At 37.4% G+C, this 23,451-nt stretch overlaps 1 protein-coding gene across 2 annotated transcripts in view; it reads left to right on the forward strand.

Moving 5' to 3' along the window:
• GALNT2 (polypeptide N-acetylgalactosaminyltransferase 2) overlaps positions 1-23,451 on the forward strand; it is a 98,877-nt gene that overhangs the window by 69,895 nt on the left and 5,531 nt on the right. The window contains exons 7-14 of one of the 2 annotated variants that reach the window (XM_051614935.1): positions 647-768; positions 6,291-6,378; positions 10,035-10,122; positions 10,657-10,760; positions 15,050-15,176; positions 19,183-19,275; positions 19,468-19,551; positions 20,857-20,983. In XM_051614935.1, the coding sequence (XP_051470895.1) occupies positions 647-768; positions 6,291-6,378; positions 10,035-10,122; positions 10,657-10,760; positions 15,050-15,176; positions 19,183-19,275; positions 19,468-19,551; positions 20,857-20,983 (833 nt within the window). The remainder of the gene's footprint in view (positions 1-646; positions 769-6,290; positions 6,379-10,034; positions 10,123-10,656; positions 10,761-15,049; positions 15,177-19,182; positions 19,276-19,467; positions 19,552-20,856; positions 20,984-23,451) is intronic. The other variant, XM_051614936.1, reaches the window with a different exon arrangement.

The raw sequence follows: 23,451 nt of genomic DNA on the forward strand, positions 1-23,451 counted from the left end.
ATCTGTGTAATTGAGATGTAGAGAAGAATCTTTTTGCTTTTCCATAAGTTTCTTTCTGAAGAATTTTTTTTCAAGATAAGATTAAAAAAAACACAAGCAAACTACAAAAGAAGCACTAGAGAAAGACAGTTGAAGGGGACGGAAGGAAGGTTCTTGGACACGACTTACTGAAGCATGGTTATTTCTGGAAAAAGTTGATAGAAGAATGAACAGAATGGTGAGAACTAAGATGGAGAGGTGGCGAAATAGGTGGGGAAGATAAGTTAGTGACAGTGCTTTCCTCAGTTCTATCATTGAACTGTTGGAAAGATGTTTGTTTTCAGGACTTATCTTGAGTAACATTTATCACTATAGATACTACTTAATGCAGACCTAGCTGTACATGTGTATCACTTTTTTTGAAAAGGTGCTTTAATTCTTCTATCTAAATCAGACTGAGACCTATAGACTAGAGTGCAGTGGGCGGGAAGCTTTTACAGGCTTCTTGTTACGAAGTAACTTCACTGACTTGTTAACTAGCATCTCATTTTGATAATGGAACTTGTGTCTCTTTCCTGTCTGATTTAATTTAATTCATAACTTACTTGGAATGCACTACTGTTAATTGTTTTCCTCAGAAAGTACTTGAAACTTTTTATCTTCTCAGGTTTGATGCGTTCCCGTGTCAGAGGGGCAGATGCAGCACAAGCAAAAGTACTGACCTTCCTGGATAGTCACTGTGAATGCAATGAACACTGGCTGGAACCACTTTTGGAGAGAGTAGCTGAGGTTAGTAAAGAGTTCTCCTAAAGTAATTTCCTGAAGGAGTAGCTTTTTAAATTTTAAAGCCATCTGGTTTATACTATGTTAATTTAATACATTTTTCTAGGGAAGCTTTTTCTCTGAAGTGAGATGATGGAGATGATCCAAGTGTTCCATGATTAAAACCTCCTTTTTGTTCATTTATGCTATGAATACAGGAAGATAAAATGTGAAGATTTATTATTAACTTTGCTAGCACTTCAAATACATGCTTTTTTGGTTCTTTAGTGGCCTTCTCAGGAAGTGCTGAAAATCTGTAGAACAAAGTACAGTTCTCTTTAAACAATATAATCTCAATGTAGTTCAGTTTACCTGTTTATACCTCATTAATATTCAGTGTGGTAATAGGAGAGAGGTTCAGCTGTGAAACTAACATTCTCAAAGAAATTAGCAGGTACTGCGGGTTCTCAGCTCCTATGAAAGTGATGCTTAGTTTGTGTCCTGGAAAAGCAATTGAAAGGATTGAGAGTGAAAGCATACTGGTTTCTCCAGGGGCTGGTTATTCTTGCTAACTTGCTCTGGAGGAACTCAGATGAAGTGGAAAGTGAATCAAGTGTGATCCCAAAAAGCACTGGGGAACACTCAGGACAACAGAGTTTTTCTTCTGTCTTAATTGCATTCCCTTTCTGGTAAACCGGCCTTTCTGGAAAGGCTATATTTCGAAATGCTGCTTGGTCAAAATGGTTTTGGTAAGCTACTTTCTCTTGCTAATGGCCAGTTAGTTCTTCACTTATCCTCGTTATGAATCCCTTTGCATTACTCCCTAGAAAAGAGGGGTGGAGGGAGGGGGAAAGGGAAGTAAACTCTCTATACTGAAGTATATCAATTGATGACTGATTTCCAGAAATACTGTGAATTGCCTAAGACATATTAGCAGTTAAAATCCTGTTTTGGAGTAGAAATAACTTAATCAGATCAAACCTGGATGCTATTAAAGTATCTAGAGTCTACAGAGACCTTGAACATGAGTAACGTAGCACTTCCTTCTATTTTTGTGCCTATGTAAAATGTTGCAGTCTCAGAAGAGTTGGGGGATTTTCTCTATAATTATTAACTTGGAAAATATACTTGAAGGCATTAAATATATCTTAGAAGGAAGTGGAGAATGCTTGCAGCAAAAGCATTAATGAATTCTGGGATGTGGGAACTGTTTTCAAGCCTTTTTGTGTAAATGGTTTGAAGCATCTACCTGTTGAAGAAATCAGAAGAAAAGTGGTAGTTTTAATCAGCAAAGCCCTGCTTTTAGTAAGGCAGCTGTTTTGCCGTTTTCCCTTTTTTTTTGTCTGACTTTTTTCAGGGTACACTCATTTAGCTTTCTGAAACTGTTGACAGATGTGAAAAAGTGTTACTTTTTCATCATAACAAAATGTAAAACCTCTTATTAAATTACTGACAATTTGAAGCTGCAGCATTATGTGTGGTATGCTTGGTGGGAGAAACTGAAGCATATCTTGCTTATTGTGGGAGGTACTTCTTAGCAGCACATGAATTACTAGATCCTTCAAAACTGGCCCCTCACTATTGTCATTGTGATACACACTAATCATGTGTGCCACTGAATAGTTTTCAACTGTATGAATTCTTAAAAGCTTAATGTGCTGTTAAATAATTTATGTGAAATTACAATTCAGCCAACAGATACAGGGTTTGATAAAGCAGCTTTGAAGCTTTCTGCTTGTTCAAATAATGAAGGCACTGTTAGTGTTTACATATACTATATAATATTTCTGTATTATTTTAAAGGGATTGATTTTGCTCACAGTGCAGATAATATGTTTCTTGATGTTAATTGGCAGCATTTTCTTGACAGTCTCAGTGACATGAAGCTGAGCAGACATGAAAAAGTTTCTGCTCTGGCCTCAAAGGTAACTTCTTCAGGTCAGGGCAACTGTACATTAATACAGTATTTTCTGATGCAGTGCTGCATCTGTGCTATGTTTCATGGAAAGTGTGAGGGTTTTTTTCCCTTTTGTTCCAGAATTACCTACTTGGCACTTAATTCTCTCTGAGTTTTGGGGGATTAGTTGTCTGTGTTACAATATAAAAATGTATAGCATCCAAGAAAAGGTCTGAATTGAATCAATTCTACAATACTGATGTGCTGAAACCTCATAGAAAGCTGTGTCTTTGACCTCTTGCTTGTGTTAGGAGCACTTGTGGCATCAAAGTCTTCTCTTCAGTTGCGGTATGATCCATCACACAGTTTTCTTCTTTGAAATGGTTTCCTGGTTAGAGTATCTTTGTCTATGGACTGTTCTTTCCTAGCATTCTTACAGGGGTCTGACGCTGCTGGGGGTTTTTTCTTAGCTATTTGAGCGAAAGCATAGAGCAGAAAGAAAATACATACAAGGTGAATATTTTAGAATTCAGAACATACAGACAGCTGTGTAACCTGGAGCTGGTATGTCTTTTCCCTCTTTATTCCTTCCTAGAGGAAGGTTTGTTGCTTGGTTCTCAAAAGCTACCTTTTTAGCCCTCTAGACTTGTATGTGTTGATTCTCTCAAAATGTTAACATAGTAACAAGTGTACACAACCTTGAAAACATTGGGGTCTACTAGCTGTTTCATGAACATTTGTCTGCTTGACTTTCCGTTGCCCATTTCTAATCACTTTGATGTTCTATTCTTACAATACATAAGTTATATGGAAAAAAAATTAAAAGATTCTGGTGCAGAACTGAGCTAATCGGTTTCCATCGCATAGCTGTAAATCCTGTATCAATTTTAGGAAGGTATTTTTTAAACAAAAAAGACCTTGAAAGAGAGAACTAAGATTAAGAAATGAAATGTGAATTCCTTTTTCGTATCTGTCTCAATTTTGTGACCTTGAATGAGTCAGCTTTTAACTGGCACAATGCTGAAAGGAAAATATTTGTTTTCTCTTAAGTGTTGTGGAGTTTTGTGTTTTGAAGTGCCTTGAGATTTTTAGAGGAGAGAGGCAGGAATGTATGCAGAATCTTGAGGATTAAACCATTAAATGGTTTTAAAAAAATAAGTGGTTGTATAAAAAAACCTTAAACCATTTCTGATGGTTTATGAGAATAATATATAGTAGTCTAACTCTCTAGAGCATGCATAACCTCCTTATAAAATGTTACAATGAAGGTCTGCTACATATTTCCAGATGCTAGAGACTTCCAGTATTCATGGGCTATTTTGTTCTATTATCATCACTAAGAAGCACATAGTTTTCCAGTTGTGTGTTCCATTATAAGTTTTGGTGTCAACCCCTCAGAACAAAACAGAAGATTACAAGAACAAGAGCTCCTTTTTCCTTGTTGTTTTTTTGTGTGTGTGTGTGTTTTTTGTTGTTTTGTTTGTTTTTTGTTTTTTTGTTTTTTTGTTTTTTTGAAAATGTAAATCAGATTTCTACTTTAATCACAGTATAGATAAGTAAGGATAATTTAAAGGGAGCAACTGCTTTTTAGTATTTTAAGTGAATGAACTCCCTGTACTTTGGGGAACCACAAGCTCTTTTTAGCAACCTCTGCATTAACAACTTTGTAGTGCCTTGCAAAGCATCACATTAAGAATGTTCAAGTCTTTTGTCTGTTTTGCTGCTGAGCAAATCTGTAATTTCAAATCATGGAAGGAACAGCCTGTTTCCAAGCCAACAAGTGGTGTTTGTATATCAAACTGGATGCTCACTCCCTGGATATTTGTTGAAGAAACAACTGCAAGTTGTTAAAATAATACTTCAGGTGCAGCAAGTGAAGTTAGTGTGCTGTCACACTGATATTGAGATAACTCATCAGACCAGCAGTAAAAGCCTGAGGAAATCACAAATGCATGAGACAGTGTGCTACCTGCTTACTCTGCCGGTTGGGGGTAAGTTGAAGTCTAACTAAAGCACTGCCTAATGTCACACATGATAGGCTGGGCTACTTTTACCACCAGGTTCAAATATGCCAAGTAGAGCTGTTTGAGAACATGCAAATATTGCTCAGAAAAGGTTTTTAGAGATGAGCGTAGGTGTGTGAGCTGTCTCGGTTTCAGCTAAGGAAAGAGGAGAAAAAAAAATTAATCTACCCTTCCCATCTTTCTGTTTCTTGCTGATGGATGTGTTGTGAATTAGGCTGGATACCTTCTGTCTCATCAATCTTTAAATAAAGCAGTTTTCTAGTACTTTAACTGTATATAGAATGCCTAAAATAAGGTCATGGGTGCACCTGCAGTGATTTAGTGGTTTAGGAGGGCACACAAATACTGTTTTGCAGGTAAGGTGCAGTAAATCATAATTGCTTCCCAGTACAACAAAGTTAGCAAAACTGCTTGCCATTATGAACATGGACTTGAGGCTACAGCTATAGAAGCAGGAACTAAAAATGTAATCAGTGGGGAAACATATGTATTGTTTTTTGAAGATATACTTATGAAATAAATTCTTAAAAAGGAGATGTTTACATTGGTGTGTATTTTTAAACGTGAAAACTGTTTCTTTATAACAGTTACCAAAATACCTTCTGTGTGTTAAAAACATTTTTTTTTACATCACAGATTTAGTGATAGTTATCTGATATTTATCTATGCTCTCTGAATAATGTTATGTTGTGGAGCTCAACTTTTATTTTGAACTCAAGCAAAATGTTCCATCAAAAAACCATAGAAGTTATGCTTCAGTGTGTAAATATAATTTCCCTCTCACACCCATAAGTCATGGAGACAAACTGGCTTAACCCTGATACTGCATTTCTAATAATCAGATAAGGTTGGTTTTGGGCTTTTTTAGAGTACTGAGGTCTTGTGATCCTACTGGATGATGTGTGTGAAGTTGTTAGAAATTTTTTTTTTCTGAAACTATTTTTAAAAAAAGCATCAGCTAAGGTTATATTGCTCAGAATAGTACATGAGACTGCAGTTGGACAGGGGAATGTGGTATCTGTACCACTGGAATCTTGGCTGCTGGAGATTAATAGCATTCATTAGTTTGAGGTGTGTTTTAGGCTCTCTTTCCTACCTAAGTATCTGATTGTGAAGTGTGATTCTTCTAATGTCAAAAAGGTTAGTGTTTTAACTTGAGACTTTTAGAAAGTTGATTGAAGAAAGGTCTAAGCGTTCCTTAAAGGTTGAAGTAATAAGACTGTAGTACTCTGTGTGACTGGAAATTTGCTGTGGAAAATACAAGTTGCCTAGATGCTTATTTTCTGGTTTTAAAAGTGACACTGGGAGTGCTGTTTGCTTGACTGCCTTTAGAACTACAAACTTGCTGCGTTCTTTGAGAGCAAGTCAGAAAAGGGGAATTACTTGAATAGAAGTAGCCTAGAATAGGAAGAGGATTCCCAGACATACCGTGTGGTTTCTGCTTTCTGAAGCAGTGCTGGGCTATGCTGTTCACAGCACTGGCTGGTCAGAGCCTTAAGTTGACATGGGGGGAGAGCTGGGGGAGACCTGCTAATGAAATGCTGCTGAACTGTTCAATATCTTATCCTGCCTGAATCTTTATAGATTGATTTAACTATTTCAATATTACTTTCTAATATTTATTTTAGGACAAGACCAGAGTTGTGTCTCCTATTATTGATGTAATTAATATGGACAACTTCCAGTACGTGGGGGCGTCAGCTGATTTAAAAGGCGGTATGTACCTGTACTGGAATACAAATTAAAAAGCATCAAGAAGCAAAGCTCATAATCACTGCAGTTGTGGAATGGGCAGTTAATGTACTGTTCTTCCCTTTCATATATCTAGTTTAAGTTCTATAGGTCAGTTGTTTCTAGGCTAGGATTTTAATTGGCCTTATTGTCTTCTGCTTCAAAACAGTTCATCTTTATTATGCTACTTGTTACACATTTATGCTGCCTTTCAGCAGTGTGTGGTACTCACTGCAGTATTTGTAGGATTGTGTAAATATGTCAGAAAGAGCTTATGGCTGGGCTTATGATTCTCATTTTAGGTAAGACAGGCTTTAATTGCTCTCTAGCTTAGAAGCCCATCAGCAATGCAATGGCTATGAGTTTTTTTTCAAGATGCTGGTTTGCTGAAAAAAATTAAACTCTTCTGAATAAGCAGAAAGCTTTGGAATGTGTTTAAAAAATAAATGCTTTTGTTAGCCATGATCTGTAATTGTAAAGAGAGTAACAAGTGATCTTGAAAATTTGTAGTGTTTACGCCTTTACAGTTAAAAAATTTTCTGTTAAACTGAGTTTAGAATCACTACAGTTTCACTATGTCTAGCTAGTGTGAACTGTTGACAGCAAAGAGTAAAAAGGCTTGTGAAGCCCTCAAAAAAAAAAAGCCCTCTCCTTGCTTTTCTCATTGAAAGCAAGAATCTAGCATTTAAAATAGCTGCTCTATGCCCTGTCCCCATTTTATTTTTTTGAAAGAATTGTTCCCACAACCCTGGAAACTGAACTGTCTGCACAAAGATAAGATGAGCCACAATACAGAAATGAAGCAGTGTAGTCCCTACAGGGTTTCAGCTTTTTTCTGAATGGCATTTCTTGATTGAAGAAAGAAAAAACAATTTGGGGCGAGTTCTGTCAGTTTCTAGGCTCTAACTGGCCACAAAGTGCTGTTCCCGTAAACTAAAATAAAAGCAATATTTGCATAATGTCACATACGCTTCAATTTCCAGTGAGTGATCTGGAGGTGAGAGGTTCTATATCCTTTTAATTAACATTCTGACACAACACCTACAGTGCATATATTCACAGTATACTAATTTGTAGTTTTGTGCTATTATCTGTGTGCCAGCTTGATTTAAACCTTAAGGCTTTTACCCAATTTATTATGCCTAGAGTATGGAAATCTCTGTACCGTTATGTAGCTTTTATTGTTTGCAGTAGGAGAAGGAATTCTTTCATTGAAACCTTCATTTGGTTCCTGTGGGGTTCATGCTCTTTAATTCTTCCCAACTGAAGTGGTAGAAGATTGAGAGATCCTTTCACTTGTTTCTACTTTCCATGCTTCATCTTTGGAACTACATTTCCCTATTTTTATTTTTTTTTAACTCTTCAGTGCTCATTTTCTCCCATTGTACACAATAGAAATAGGTTTTGTTTTGCTGGGGTGTTTTTGGTTTTGTTCTGTGTTTTTAAGTGCACAGAGCCTCTGTACTTTCAGACTGAGGAGTGATTTTATGTTAATAATAGAAATTTTGCACATACCATTGTTTAAAGGTATTTGGGAGTCTGTTGAAACATGGATAATATATTTCTTCTCAATTCCCAGGGGACAGATTACCATGTTAGAGACACTACAGCATTTGGCACCATGGGACAGTTTCACTGGGGCCAAAGTCTAAATGTGGAAACCAAACTATGCTTTCAGCCTTAGATACAGTATCTGTGTGGCTGAAGCATGGAGAGTTGAGACAGCTGGGACAGCATTTGTGGCTGGTCTGTTTTGAAAGGACTTAATCACCCAAGACAAGCAACCTGGCAAATGCTACGGACTTTAAAGTGGACAGGGCTGAAATAATTCTCAAGATTGGCCAACACTAAATCCATGCACTTCATGTTACAAATGTTTTTTTAAGGGGAGATTTGCGTAAGTGTTTATTCTGCCCTGAGAAACATTTGAATTAGTGGAATAAGCTGTAGTTAATGGAGGTCTTATAATTGCCTATGATGCAGTTTACACTGCATAGAATTCCATATTGGTTATGCACTTGTGTTTTAAAATACTCCTTTTACAGAGTTACTGATATTATCTTATCGGGTGCAGATTTTTCCCAGAGTCAGTGAAAATGGAGATGGAAACCCAGTTTTTTTCTGGGTAGACAGTTTATACTTTTGGTCAGAGTTTGTAACAGCACTGTGTTCCAAAAGAGACCCCTTGTGTTCACTGGGGTATATGGAACTCTACAGCTTCTGCTGGAGAACAGTAGGTTTTTTCAAGTTCTCCCAGATGAAGTAATTTTGCTGGATGCACATGATGAAATGGAACTTTTTAACTGCAGTACGATCGATTGTAGCCATCTGACCGTTCTTCTGCTTGGAGTTTTGGAGCAGTTAGATGGTCTTTCATGTATTTTTACAGTGCAACACTTCATGAAATATGCAAACATAGAAAGAGTTGGCATGTATGCTGTAAACACTGTTCAGAATAATTTCTGTATTGTGTTTGTGTGTGGTAAATATTTTGTGAGCTAAAATGAAAACTGGTTAGTTTTCAAGTCTCTCCATCAATCATGGCTGTGACATTTATGGATGCAGACAGACAGTTTGTAGGGCAGTAATTGTTGTCTGCTTACTTTAGCTTTTTCCCCACTTCTCCTCAAAGCAATTGGTTTGTATTTATTGTGGAGAAAGAAAACTATTGACATCTGTGCACCAGAAATCTGGAAACCATTCATTACATGACCTCATAGGATCTAAACGTGTTTGGCAGCAGGCAGTCTGCGTGAGGCTGATTCAGTAGGTGTACTGGGATGGGTCTGTGGACCTTGTGTGGGTTTTAAATAGACGTTCATGCTTATGGGCATAGCCCAGCTCAAAAACTGTTATGAAAGTGTTTTCTGTAGGAAGTTTCTCTTACACCAGCCTAGAGGAGGTAATTCATGTGAATATCAGATAGAAGGCAGCTGAAGGTGACATGTTGGTCTTGTCTGTTCTAGTGATCTTTATGTGCTTCTGTGCTTAACTCGTGAAATGACCAGACCACCTGTTGCTCTGTGTACACATACATGTACATATGTAAGGGAAGTAAGACTTAGGCACTTCAGCACTTGTCTCAGGTTTAAAAATTTATGCACTTACAAGCATGCAGTGGAAAAGGAAGAAGTTATATAAATGTTAGTAAGTGGGAGCTGCATAACCTGTTGTAACTTTACTGATGGAGAGCTCCTGCTGATAGAGGAGTACCAAGGGTACTGCATAAAGCCTGTGTCAACAACAGTATGTGGTTGTTTGATAAGGGTTGAAATGCAAATATACAGTAAAGGCTGTTGGGAGAACTTGTAATGACTGGAAGATTTGCATGTGATTCTATTTGATGTAAGGATTCATATATAAGTCTTTTGTTTTGCTGCTTTTTGACAGGGTTTCTTTGTGTACAGATGGCAACAAGATAAATCCATTTCTTATTTGAAATTACTTTTTATAATTGTGCTGTCAACTTCTTTACCTTTCATCTAGACTCCTAATTGTGTGTTTTCCACCCAGAAGTTTATACAAGTTTAAATTTTTAATCTAAGTTGCAGTTCCCAGTGTTTTCAGTCAACATTTTGTTAATCCAGGTTGAATGATGACCACATATTAACATCCTACTCTCTGATATTTTCTTCTTGAAGGCTTTGATTGGAACCTGGTGTTCAAGTGGGATTACATGACACCAGAGCAAAGAAGAGCACGACAAGGAAATCCAGTTGCTCCCATAAAGTATGTCTGTACCACTGTTTCTCCCTCTAATAGAATGTAGTTTGCAACTAAACGAAGTTAGAAATAATTTCTACATCTGAAAGAGGATCTTTGCTATAACTTTCATTAATATTGAGACTTCCTCTATATTTATGGATTATTATAAGACTCTCAGGAATAAATTATATTTTAAAAATCTGCCAGTGTGCTTTAAAGTATTTATTTATCCTTTACAAAAAGCAGATGTTACATGGTTTAAAGCTGGTATTTTTTGTGGGGTAAAACTTAAGCTTTATTCTCAGCACCAACTGCTGCCCTTTGCATAAGGGATTTGTGAGCCAAATGGAGATTTGGAAACTGCCTCAGAAGGTGGTCATAGCGTTAAGGATGCTGTAGAAGTGTGTGCAAACAACATTTGAAGTGATAGATGCAAAAGTAGTTCGTATTCAAAAGCACTGCAAATTTTTTCCAGGAGGTATTAACCCTGAGGTGCCAGTAGTAGTTACCTCGCAGTTTATGGTTCTGTATTTCATTTAACTTTTCTTGTCTGTTTAGGACACCTATGATAGCTGGTGGGTTATTTGTAATGGACAAATCCTATTTTGAAGAACTAGGGAAGTACGACATGATGATGGATGTTTGGGGCGGAGAAAACTTGGGTATGTATATTATTACCTTTAGATCAGTCTTGAAAGAGAGTAGGTTTTGTCATTGCCTTTATAGTCACAGAGGGTTAAAACCAGGGTTAAGATGCCATGTGCATTATTGACAAAATCCAAAAGGATTATTGCAATTAAAGAATTTAAACAAGGTAGGAATCAAATGCTAAATATGAGAGAATAAAAATATTTGTTCATAAAACAGTGAAATTTTTTGTGGTGGAAGTTGGCTGATTTAATCATGAGAAGTAGAACACAGGAGTTCAGGAGTTTATTGTTCTTACATACATCTGAATAAATCAATTAAAACTGAAGACTGAAGAATATTACTTAACATTAATAATACTGTACTGCCTGGGATCTGCCTTTAGTGAATTTTTTGCTTTTATAGTCCTGCTTTTAGCCCTTTGAGATAATTATGGTTGAGGAGGCATTTGTCCTGTAGTTCCTTATTTTCAGATGTTTGAGTGGGATTTAGGGAAGAGGGAGGAGGGGCTGTGAGAAAGCTTGTGCTTTAACCATTTCTTCTTTGACCTCATGTTTTAATCTGGTTTAGTAGGGTTTTCTTGGCTCTTTGCGTTACAGTATTGTACCAAGTTTTTTCTCCAATGAAGACTGGTATACTTTTATTAAAATAAAAATTTGGGAGCAGTAGAACTCTACGACTCCTCAAGACTTACATTCTGTCATTAGTTTTTTAGGGCAGAGACGCACATCAGACTTTTTAAGTAGGGTGTTTTAGGACCAGTTCTAAGGATAGACACTTCTCTACTGCACGTGCTAGTGGCAAAATCCTAAAACACCTTAAACTTGTAAAAACGCATTAGTATTTTCAGTTACTGAAACATGCATATGCACTGAGCACACGCTTGGCCTACAAGGAAATGTCTGCTGCATGCAGCACAGTAAGTATGGAAACATGGTAGCCATATGTTTAACACCTTTGTAAGGAACTTACATGCTACAAGAGGCATCCTTACGGTCTAGTTTCTCACTTTCCTATGTAATGCTCAAAGAATCTGTATTTTTAACAATTACTTTCACTGTTTCTGTTTTCTCTCCCTCTTGGATGTATATTGCTAAATTTTCTTTAAAAAATGAGAAATTGTTATATTCATATTAAATATCCTGGAAAGGAATTGGATAAACTTACTACAGCAATACTTACATTCACTCTGAAAACCTCTCGTGCCTCTAGAGCTCTTAAATATTTGATGAGCTCCAAGCAGGTACTTGAGCAACTGAGGTTTTTTCTGAAAAATGAGTAGCTGCTTTTATGCTGTGATAAATGAAGCGTTGATAGCAAGATGAGGCACAAGCAACAGCTCCTTACTCAAGGTGGGAGGACTGCATGTGAAAAATTGTTTATGTTGCTCCTGCTCTATTCTGTTCCCCCTCCTCCATGGGAAGGAGGAGATGGAGTCTGTAGGGTTCCTTTCCTCTACTCCAAGAAAAGGCAAAGTTATTTACTACAGCAGACACCTAATAACTTGTTCATAGCTGCCAGAGTAACTGAAGATGTGTAGAAATCACACGGAGTATGATTTAGTTGTCAATAAATGATGTATGCAGCAGATACCAGAAATCTGTGTTGTGCAGTTCAAAGTTCAGCATGAATGCTCACTGGGACTCTGCTCCCAGGCATATCTCTGGATCAGTGGCTTAATGTTATATGCAGGTAACCTGATAGATGGGCTTGGAAAATAATTCTTGAAGTTATATTTACTCTTTATAAAACTCGGCATTTTTCCTTCAAACATGTGCAGAGCAGCTGTTGTATGAGACTGTGTTCACTTGTATGGTCTCAGCTTCACAGATTTCAAGATGGGTCTGCAGTATTTTGCCTAAATTAGACAAGACACCTACTATGAAGATCCAGTGTATTTTCAGGTTGCTGCTAAACGTGACTAATAACACGTGCTTGCTGTACAAAACATGGATCATGGTTTGTTCAGTCTTGTCTTGAATTTGTAAACTCTAATTCTCAGAATCTTTACAATGCTTTTTGATAAGCATAGGAGGATCAGAGTACACTGGAGTACTGGGTGGACCATTAGAAGGTTTGGGTCTAACTTAAACTTAGCCTTGCTCCCTGATTTTAGCAAAATTAAGTAAGATACTCTGTCTTCTGTATCAATGACAAACTACAAGAGAAATCTGTTACTGAGAGGTGTTATGTAATCTCATGCAATGAAGAATATTTGACATGCTGTTTTTGCTTTTTTAGTGAAAAGCTGTCCCTTGAAATTGTTACAATACTAAAATTTATTCTCCCACTGAGAGTATGGAAAAAAAGATGTCTGAAGGGAGTTTTTGGGTTTTTGTAAGCTTTAGTTGCTGTATATTCCTGTTTCTTTAAAACTCCATGCAGGCTTTATAAGACATGTTGGTGCAAATAAGTATGAGTTTGCTTCTCCGTGTTTACTGGTCCTTTGCTGCCTTTCCATTAGAGCTTTTTTTGCCTTTTTTTTTTAGATTCTTCTGAATATAAGGTGCAGAAAATATACATGTAGGTTTACATTCCTGGAAATTTATGGAGGGAGAATTAATCAAATTAATATATACAGTAGAGTAACCTATGAACAATGAATAAAGTTGACATAAGATATTCCTAAATTACTTGTAAAACAAAACGCTTTTTTTGTGCCTACGTATATTCAACAGGTGACTCTTTGGATTAAACCTTCAGATTAATCAAAGAGCTTTAGGGATACTTCTTTGACCTTTTTTTTTACCAGAATCTCACTTCAGCTCACTTCAGAGGTGTGTATTTCCTTTAATAAGTCTAGTACTAAATTTGGAGCATTTAGTCTACTTGTCTAATGCAAAAGCCTTTATCTTTGATCCCTTAGATAAGGGAAAGCCTGAAGTCTTCTATGTGTAATCTATTCTAGTAGAAACACAGGAAGTGCTTTTGTTACAAACGTGTTTAATAGAAGCAGTGACCAGTTGTTTGCTGTGATTCACTTTTTCTTTCATTCTAAGCTCAAAATAAGAGGTGTAAGACTGAAGTCAGTGCTTTGAGAATGTACAGAGAGATTGTGATGTTCAGTTGCTTTAAAAATTGCTTTTCTCTATTGTCCCGTGTTCTACTGGGAAATCAAGACTGTAGGTAACTGGCAAGACAATATTGTCGTTAGTATTTTTGAAAGATGATCTGTCTGTACGCTGGACTATGTGGACTGTCTAGGATTCATAATTATGCTTAGTTGGTCCTGATGTAACAGCATTCAAGTAAAACAAATAGGAAATAATCCTTGTAAAAGCAGAGACCATTCAGAAAGAAGGCAGTAAATTTGCACTATCAACAGTTGAGATCACGGCTCCTTGTTTGTTTGGTTGTTTTTTTTTCCTCTGGATAGACCATCAAGAAGATATGCTCTCTGACCTTTGGGTTTGTTGTGTATTTTTTCTAATTTAAGTTTTTAAGTAATGCTATTTTTAGGACTTTATTTTGTGTATATGGAGAGGCTTTTGGGGAAAGGACTGGCACGTAGGATGAGTCATTGACTTTAGATTAGAGCTGCTTTGTATTATCAATATTTTTTTTTAATCTGTAGGAAGACACTGAATGATTACAAAGAGGTCTGAAAATAAGGGTAGCACTCAGTAACTGGCAGCAGTTGATAGACTAATGGGGGAATAATCAAAATTGAAGTAGTGCTACTGGAGGCACCCTTCTTACTGCTCTGATTTGGAATGAATGAGGAAAAGTTCTCTGTCAGCACTTGGAGACTTCTGCTGTCCAACATATAAGTTAAGAGAGGTGTATAAATATTTCTAGACCTTTCTGTCTTCACTAGCTGGGTCAGCTCACAAGGTTGGCTCAGAGGTGTACTGTCCATAACCTTCAGTTGGCAGAAGTTGTATCTTTACTTAGTCTGTCTTCAAATCAAGATTGACTTGATATAACCTCTTCCATGCCCAGTGTTTTGGAGTGTTTGGTTATCTGCTAGAGTAAGTTAGCAGGTTGTATCTACCAATTTCCCTGCTGCTTACCCTTTAGATAAAGCACAGTAATGGTACTTACAGACCTAACTTAACTCTGGCAAATTGCAGCATGATTTATGAATTTAGGGAATGCTGGTGTCATCAGATAAGGGAAGACACACATTGTATGATTAGATGGAAAATAATGAATGCTCAGATATGCCTTTGTGTATTTAGGAATTTCTCAGAAAACTGTATTATTGATCTTTTCAGCAATGATCAGTAAAAATCTTCTCTGCAAATAGTGTACTACAAAATGACAGCGTTTTGTGATGTTGGTCTTTCCTGTTTTATTTCAGAGATCTCATTCAGAGTCTGGCAATGCGGTGGCAGCCTAGAAATCATCCCTTGCAGCAGAGTGGGTCACGTATTCCGCAAACAGCATCCTTACACGTTTCCGGGGGGGAGTGGTACCGTGTTTGCAAGGTAACTTAAGCAATGGTTTGGATTTCTTCCGATGATCAGCAGGTGGCAGTATTTTCATTTGGACAATCTTTTCTTCAGAAATCCTTGGAAGTATTATCTAGCATGGAAAAATATGAATTAAAACGAAATTCATGACTTTGAGGGAGCTACACAAATTGAGAGAAGAACCTGAGTGTTGAAAAAGGGAAATTTACAGTAGACACAGCCTGAGAATCTGGAAAAGAAGGAAATGCTTAGCTTGGCATTCTATCAGTTTTGAGAACTTTGTGTTTATTTGGTTTTAAAGGAGGCGTTATTTTTAGAACCAGTTCATAAATCTTAATTTTACAGAAATAGTTGTATCATTCACTAAGAGCCAAAATACACTTAAGTTATGAATATGCTTTGCTAGCTTTTTGTTAAGACATGATTGATATGTGATATACAAGTGACTGTGTAGACTAATGCTGGCATTTGTGCCAGCCTGTTGGCAGCTTCATTCTATATTGTATTTGGCTTTCCTTTGCTATGTTTATAAATGCTTTTACTATACATAAGAAACTGCAGTATTAAGGGCTTAGATTAATATGCTTGTTAAATTTGTCATTGATTCAATATGTGGTGGTAGCTGAAAAACTGAGCTGTTTCCTCAGTTTCACCTTTGAAGAATGAGAATAGCAATTTCATAGTGTTTTTTAAATAGTGGTGATGAAGGTATTGCATGAGTGTATGGTAGACATTTTCACCAAGGCTGTATCAGTTGTAGCTGAAGCATCACTGAAGGTTTTGGTTTAGAGAATTGCACTTGATGCTTAGTGGGCTAAGAAGTACAAGTCTCAGCTAAATGTTCTGTGGATTAAGAGCTGCCAAAAAAAATGGTTTATTCATGCTGGAAGGGATATGGAGCCCAAACTGTGTTTGCCATGAAGCAACACAGAGAACACAGATGTACTTAAATTCATAAGAACATTCTAAGCAGCCAGTATATTTGGCTTAGTTTTCCACCTTAGATTAAGGAACCTGCTTAGGGATATAATTCTTCTCTTCCTTGATGGTTCTGCCACCAAGATGACTGAGTCTGCTAAACATGACAGTGAATTTGTTTCATTCAAGTAGTTAGAGTTTTTTCTGGTCCCTATGCTTTGAGATCCATCTTTTATTCTATGGTGAAAAATTAATAATAGTACTTATGAGAAAACAAAAGCTAGCAATGAAATATCCTGTCTTAATACATCCCATCTCTATTCCAGTATTTATAGTGTGCATCAAGAGAGTAGAAGGATCTACCAGTTAAACTGCATTACTCTGCTTAGGATGCAACTGTTTTAGTTTCACAGTAGGTTTTGAAATTACAATGTTGTAACAAGGAAAATGATTCATAGAAATGTAAACTGTGCAGTTTTGCCACTCCTCTGCAGCTTTTCTGGCTTTGAACTGTTGCCAAGAGGCTGCTTTCCTTGTTATATTAAATATGTACTTAAACATAGCTGAACTGAAAAATAGGAAAAGGGTGTGGCTGAATGCATGGAAAGACACAGCAGACATCACAAATACATCATATTAGCAGGGGTTGAAGATTCTGCATTTGTACTGGTATTAAAGCTTTTGGATTTTGTTGTGAAATTAAATCATCATTGTGATTTGATCAATCAAATGCCCTGACTGTTGCTAGGATGGGTTTTTTTAAAGTCACATTGTGTTTTCCAGTCATTTGTGTTTAAAATGACTTTGAAAACAGGTCCCACATGGACTTGAATGGTGAGGACAGCTGGAGCCTGCAAACTAGAGTCTTTGAGTACTTACAGCCCTTTACAGTTCTATATTTCTCTGAAAGTGGTTTATTACCTTTGTATTACCCTAGCTATCCTGCTGCCTCAAATTCTGAAATGTCCTTGAAGTTATTTGTTTCTTTGGAATTATTTTTCCTTAACTCAGAAAAGCTGCCTATTACTCAAATCAGGGTTGACAAGTTGCTGTATATTTAAAGGTTTCCTCCTCAGTCAGTTTTCTTGGGTGTCAAACCAATATAACAATGCCTTAAAGTCAGTTTTAGCAATGAGAGAATGGGAAACTTAAGGTAATGATTCCCTTGCAATTCCCCGTATTCCTTATAATATAGGAATTGCCAGCTATATGTAGGACCATGGTGCCAAGAAACCTGGTGCCTGGAATCTGTGCTGGTCTTGCAGTGAGGACTTGTAAGCTTACACCATTATCTGTTCCTTTACAATTTGTTCCGGAGTGATCTGGGTTAGCATCCTCTTTTTAGCTGACTAGTGGGTATGCAGCCTTTTGCCGGCCAAAACAAGTTGGTGATTCTAGACGAAGGACTTGGCATCCTGTTTCATGAGAGGGGAGATGTCCTGGCTGGGTATGGTGGGCAGGTACAGCTTGGTTCTGGCAGGATTTGTCAGAGCTGTATGCACGGGCTTAATACACCACTTCAGAGAGCTAATAAACCTTGCAGACCCCAGTCTGCTCCATGCAAAGCTACTTCTGATGGCTTGGTGCTAGGTTGCATTCACTGTGGTTCAGCATTGGATTCTGAGTCCACAATATGCTGTGTTCCTCAGCACCCTACCTTCTCTGGGGTCTTACTAGTTAAGGCAGTTCTCAGTATTTACACAGTTTCCATATCCATGTCTCACTAAGCTTGAGCTGTTCATCCTTGAGCTATGGGGAAGCGTCATGCTTGTCTTCTGGCCTTGAAAGTGCCTTTGGAGGCATTAAACCCTGGCAAAGCAAAGAGTTCCTCTCTCACCATCAAAACCCCTTTGACCTGTGAGCAGCCAAGCTGATCACTGAACAGGGAACAGGGGCAGGTGCTGCATGGCTGGCTGGCACACAACCCTGAGAGACTGCAAGGGAAGACAAACTGAAATAGCTTTCTAATCTGGATTGAGTGGGGTTTTGCTTACAAAAAATTGAAAGGAGTCTTTATAAGGAAGAACTGGTCGTCAAACAAAAAAATTATTGATGTCCATCTTGTGACTTTTTTCCTTCCTCACATCCTTCCTTCTCAGTGACCTGCAAAAAGAACTCACTTTTTCTTGACTAAATTTTGACTTTGAATTGGCAAATCACATTAAAGAAGTTATTGGTTGGCTGAGTTTACTTCAGTTATTTTAAATGTACATTCTGCCAAATGTAAAATAAGCTTCAAAGCATGGCAGTTGCAAGTGAAATAAGATTAATTTTCTATGGGTAAAATTACAAACAATAGAAGTAAATGAGTTTTACATGAAAGCCAGAGGACAGAAAAAGACATTATCCTCCTGCAGTCCAAAAGGAGCTTTAAAGACACCAGTTACATAAGTGCAGGAATTTTAGTTGGAGATGTTTGATTAGAAGTAAAGAATTTGGTTAGTGTTTTCCACATTTATTGCAATAATTAATCTCTATTGAATTTTAAAGGTAAAATAAAAAATATATTCTAATTACTGATTGTCCTCTGTTAACCTCAGCTACAGCAGACTTGTTTGGTTCATAGCCTTAAATGTCATGACAGCTTATGTCTTTTTGGAACTTTGAGTGCTTTGTGGGTAGGAATAAGATGAAGACTGAAAATGTGTCTTGCCTAAGTTAGCATGTCTGTTTTCAGAAAGGTGGAAGGTATTATTAAATACTGACCGTTACTGAGATTTTTGTTTCCAAATATCTTGCTTATCCAGGTGAACACTCACTGAATTTGGCTTCTGTCAAGTGTCTCTTGAAAAAAAACAAACAAAGCCGTAACTTCCATGAGGTTTGCAGAAAGAACTCCAAGATCTGTATTAAATTCTGGATTAAAACTTGAAGCAAGGATGAATGTGGAAAGACGTAACTGAATTAAATTCATTTAGAGTGAAATTTATGTTACTCTCTAATGATTTTCTGTTACTTAGGTCTTTAATAGGGAACCTTGTGCCTGGTTTGCGGCAGCTGACTATGTAATACTAGGAAGGATTAAAATCAAGCCAAGCATAAATGATGTTTTCACTGCAGCTAGAGAAAATGTAACTAAAGTGTTCCATGTGATTGTCCCTAGAAATACACGGAGGGCAGCAGAAGTCTGGATGGATGAGTATAAAAATTTCTATTACGCAGCAGTGCCTTCAGCCAGGAATGTACCTTATGGCAAGTAAGTCACAAGTGCTTCTTTGTCCTATTGATTTGTTCTTCAAGAAACAGCACCTTCTGAGGCAAAAGTAGTGCTAGCTCTCACATGTTATCTCTTTAAGATATAGTACTGTTATTGAGTTTTCTGTGTATTCCTTAATGTACATGAGGACAGCAGCCTGACCTTTAAAACTGCTCCTTTTTCCCCCTCTAGTATTCAGAGCCGAATGGAACTCAGAAAGAGACTTAGCTGCAAACCCTTCAAGTGGTATCTTGAAAATGTTTATCCTGAGTTACGGTGAGTTTTTGCTGAATCAGAGATAGCATGGAATTCTTTTCTTGGCAGTCCCCAGAAATCATCAGTTTCTTTTTCCTATCTTGAATGCAAAGGATGTTTTAAAATTTATTTATGAAAGCAATGCTTCGTGGGCTTATGTCTTTATTAGTTCTATTCCTACAGAGACATTTTTCCCTAGTAAGCTGCTTTTTCTTTTTCTGGTTATCACAACTACAATTGCAGTAGCAGGTGTTCTAGGGAACAGTGTCCAAAGGACTCAACTTATCTGAGCCTGAAGTTAGTCTACTACACAAGCTGCTTTCTCACAAGTGCACTGTCCTGTATCCTGTTGTCCCTTTAAAGCTTTTGCCTTCACCTAAGCACATGAGTGAGGAGACAGTACAGTAGAGGTAACAGGAGTCAGCATCCAGGAGAGCCTTGTATGTTTGTCAGAGATGGGTGGATGCCCAAGACATGAATGTATCCTAACTAATGAAAAATTGTCAAAGAGAAACTTTTTGAAAGGATAAAAAGGATTTTATTTAATAACCTGTTAATAAATATGTCTGTCAGATCTGAGTCTATAAACTAGTTGGTCTGCTGCCAACCCAGTATTGGTAGTGTAATGATGAGATAGTACTGTGTGTGGCTTGTAAGAGTATTTGGGTTTTCCCTGTGGGCACTTCATGTCAGTAGAGTCAGGTAACTGCTAGTGACATCCAGGCTTGGAATGCAAAAGCACCAGCCTTTACAGCCCTAGTGAAACATGTACAGAACCACGAACACTGCAGACTCTTGTGAACCAGGATGATGCTGAGGAAGTTATTTTTTATTTTCTCTTAAAAGTGCTAGAGGATATTTATTTTAATTTGTCAGAAAAAATACATCTTGCAAGCTCTCCTGGAAAATGTGCTACCTTAAGCATTACTGAAGTGTAATGTCATCTAACCTCTTTCTGCCACAAGCTAGCTTGGTTGAAAAAACAAGAGGGCTTAATGGCCTTAACTGGCCATTAAGCTTGAGTGACTTTTAATGATGATGTTTAGTCATCTTTAATTTGCTTTTTGTGCTGAGTTTCTATGTTCATCCTCATTCTCTGGTACAAGTCTTTTTGTTGTGTATTCTGTCCTAAGCTTGCAAGCTTACTCCTGTTTGATCAGTTCATGATCAGATAATTGCCTTCTCTCCTTAGAAAATGATTGAGATTTCCATATGGCAATCATCACTCATCTTTAACCTCAAAAATACTCCAAATAAAGACAAGGAGTTTAAAAAATAATGATAAAAATAAACTGAATTAAGCAGATATCTCTGGTTTTATTTTAGGGTACCTGATCATCAAGATATAGCTTTTGGGGCTTTGCAGCAGGGTACCAATTGCCTTGACACTTTGGGCCATTTTGCAGATGGTGTTGTTGGAGTTTATGAATGTCATAATGCCGGGGGAAACCAGGTCTGTATGCCATTCATTTTTTCCCCACAGTACACAATTTAAAAGAAAAGTGAAACTTTTTGACTCAAGCGGGTACTGTGTCCTGGTGATAGGAAGATAAACCTGAATCAGCAGATCAGTTATAACAGATTGGCTAAATAACTTCTCCCTCAAGTATAATTTTGCATTTTCAGGCTTGGAATCTGAGCCCACAGATTCATTCAGTATGCACTAGATTAATCCCCTTCCTTTCCCTCTGTTAATATTTGCTTTTACACTAGAGGCCAGTAACTTCCTTCCTAGGTGTTCTATACTTATATAGAAAGCTTTTTTCAAATAACTGGTGTGTTTGACTGGGGGGGAGAGGTGAGGGTGGGATTTTTACTTAAGATTTGGATTGTATTAAATGTATGGCCTAAGGTAAGCAAAATAGAAGGATGCTTTACTGTCATGTCCTATTAGTAATTTCCAGTTTACAATAGTAGGACAAAAAGAAAATCTGTCTTAAATCCCCGTTTACCTTTTCTTCAAAACAGAAATACCTAAATATCATCTCTTCTTCATGAAACATCAGTGTGTTTCAGAAATCCTTTCTAATTCTACTCTTTGCAAATGTGTCAAATCTGTAAATGGGAGCATTAATTATTTTAAAGGATCTATGCTGTTGTGACTTAGTTATTATTCATGAAATGTGTGCATAAATGCTCACTATTTTGTGTGCTGCTTTGTCACTAAATTCTGTTCAGAATCAACCTGACTATACATCAAATATAAGATTAGTACTTCAGGTACCTCTGTTAAAATAAAAGGCTGATCGATTAGGAATTTAGTGTTGAATGAGCATAAAAATTTTGCTCTCTGATTTAAATTAGAAGGGGAGAACCCTAAAATCAGATGAAGTGTAAATAAAGAAGTTATTTCCTGGAAGATACATCGTGTTGATTTTAATGCATTGCCATCATACATCTGAGATATGCCTCTTTTCCCCATAGTTAAAGAGAACATGTCTGGAGAGGCTTTTCTTGTTACCTTTATGAAAGCACACTCATCTTTCAGAACACCGCAGTGTTTTTAGGAGAAAGGGTGGGCGTGTCAGAATTGCCTTGATGCAGAGATCTTGGAAGTTTCTGGTGATGTTGTGTATTCTCTATAAATACACCAAGTTAGCCTCCTCTGAAGCTGACCCACTTTTTTGTGTAGTTTCTTCTGTGAAGCTGACCTTCACTAACTAGTATACACATGCTCTGAACAGGTGCCTGTGAGAGGACACTCAGACAGATTAAGACACAGAATGGGTCAAAAACAGGTTTTATGTCCAACGTTTTATTCATATAGCGTTAGAGGGAATGAACAGAGTGAGCTCAGCATGGGAGAAGGGGTAGTGGTGAAATTCACATCTGTGCTACGTGTTTTTCACTTGTTCTTATCAAGAGGGTTTGGAGCAGGTTGGGATTAAGAGTACTCAGATATTATAGGCTATGGAGACCACCTATAATTTGAAGAGCATACTGTGGCTTATGCTCAACACAATTAAAAATGCAGAATTTAAGTAAAAAAGGGATTTCTGTCCCAAGCCCTGAACTGGTTGGTGGAATTCAGTGAGTAGGAAGGTGGATGTGCACCTCTGAAGACATTGTGGTGTATTTGGCAGTTAGGTACAAATACGTAGGGTTATGGTACGGAGATAAAGGTAAAGCCAAAGGCACTTCAGGTGCAAGGGGAAGCTTGTGGGTTAGTGCTGTTCTACTAACTTTATATTTCTGATTTGTGACACAGGTTTTTTCAGTTGTCCTGATTTTCCAGTTGTTATGCAGAACTGTCCTATTTCCAGCCAATGCCCTGAGCACACACACACAGCTTTCAAGTTCTCTTCTGGTAACTTGGCTAAATCTTAGCTCCATTCTTGCCAGCCATAGTTGCTAGTCACTGGAGGAAAGCATCTGTACATGCTGTTTCATACAATGAAGAGCCATCACATAGATGTCTCCAGCAGCAGAGCTTAGAGCTTCGGTGAAGCAGGATCTTCAGCTTTTGGATGTGTTAATTTCTTACGTCATTTCTGTTGAGTCTGGGGCTCTTCCAGCCTTTTGATGGAAGGGTGAAGATGTATAAAGCAGTATTTTCAAGGCTCTACCTTCTCTGACTGCAGGGTTCTCAAACACAATTTGTACCACTTCCCTGGTAGAACTTTCAGCTGTCACTGTTCAGCATAAATCTTACAAGGGGGCCATATTTTTCAGGGGATTTTGTGATTCCTGGTAAGCTCTGCAAATAACTTATGCCCTTACATTCTTAGAAGTGGCTATTAATGATTCTTGTTGATACCTACAAACTGGAGAGAACTGAGAAGGCAAGTGATTTTGCTGTCATCTGAAATGAATCTAGTGGAAAATAATTTACATATTAAGAGTGAAAGGGAAAGTTTCTGTGTATGTGTTTAGGAATCAAGTAAAGGGATACACAGAGTTCTCCAGCTTTTGCTTTGTTTT

Source organism: Apus apus, chromosome 3, assembly GCF_020740795.1.
Source record: "Apus apus isolate bApuApu2 chromosome 3, bApuApu2.pri.cur, whole genome shotgun sequence".
NCBI classification, from domain to species: Eukaryota; Metazoa; Chordata; class Aves; order Apodiformes; family Apodidae; genus Apus; species Apus apus.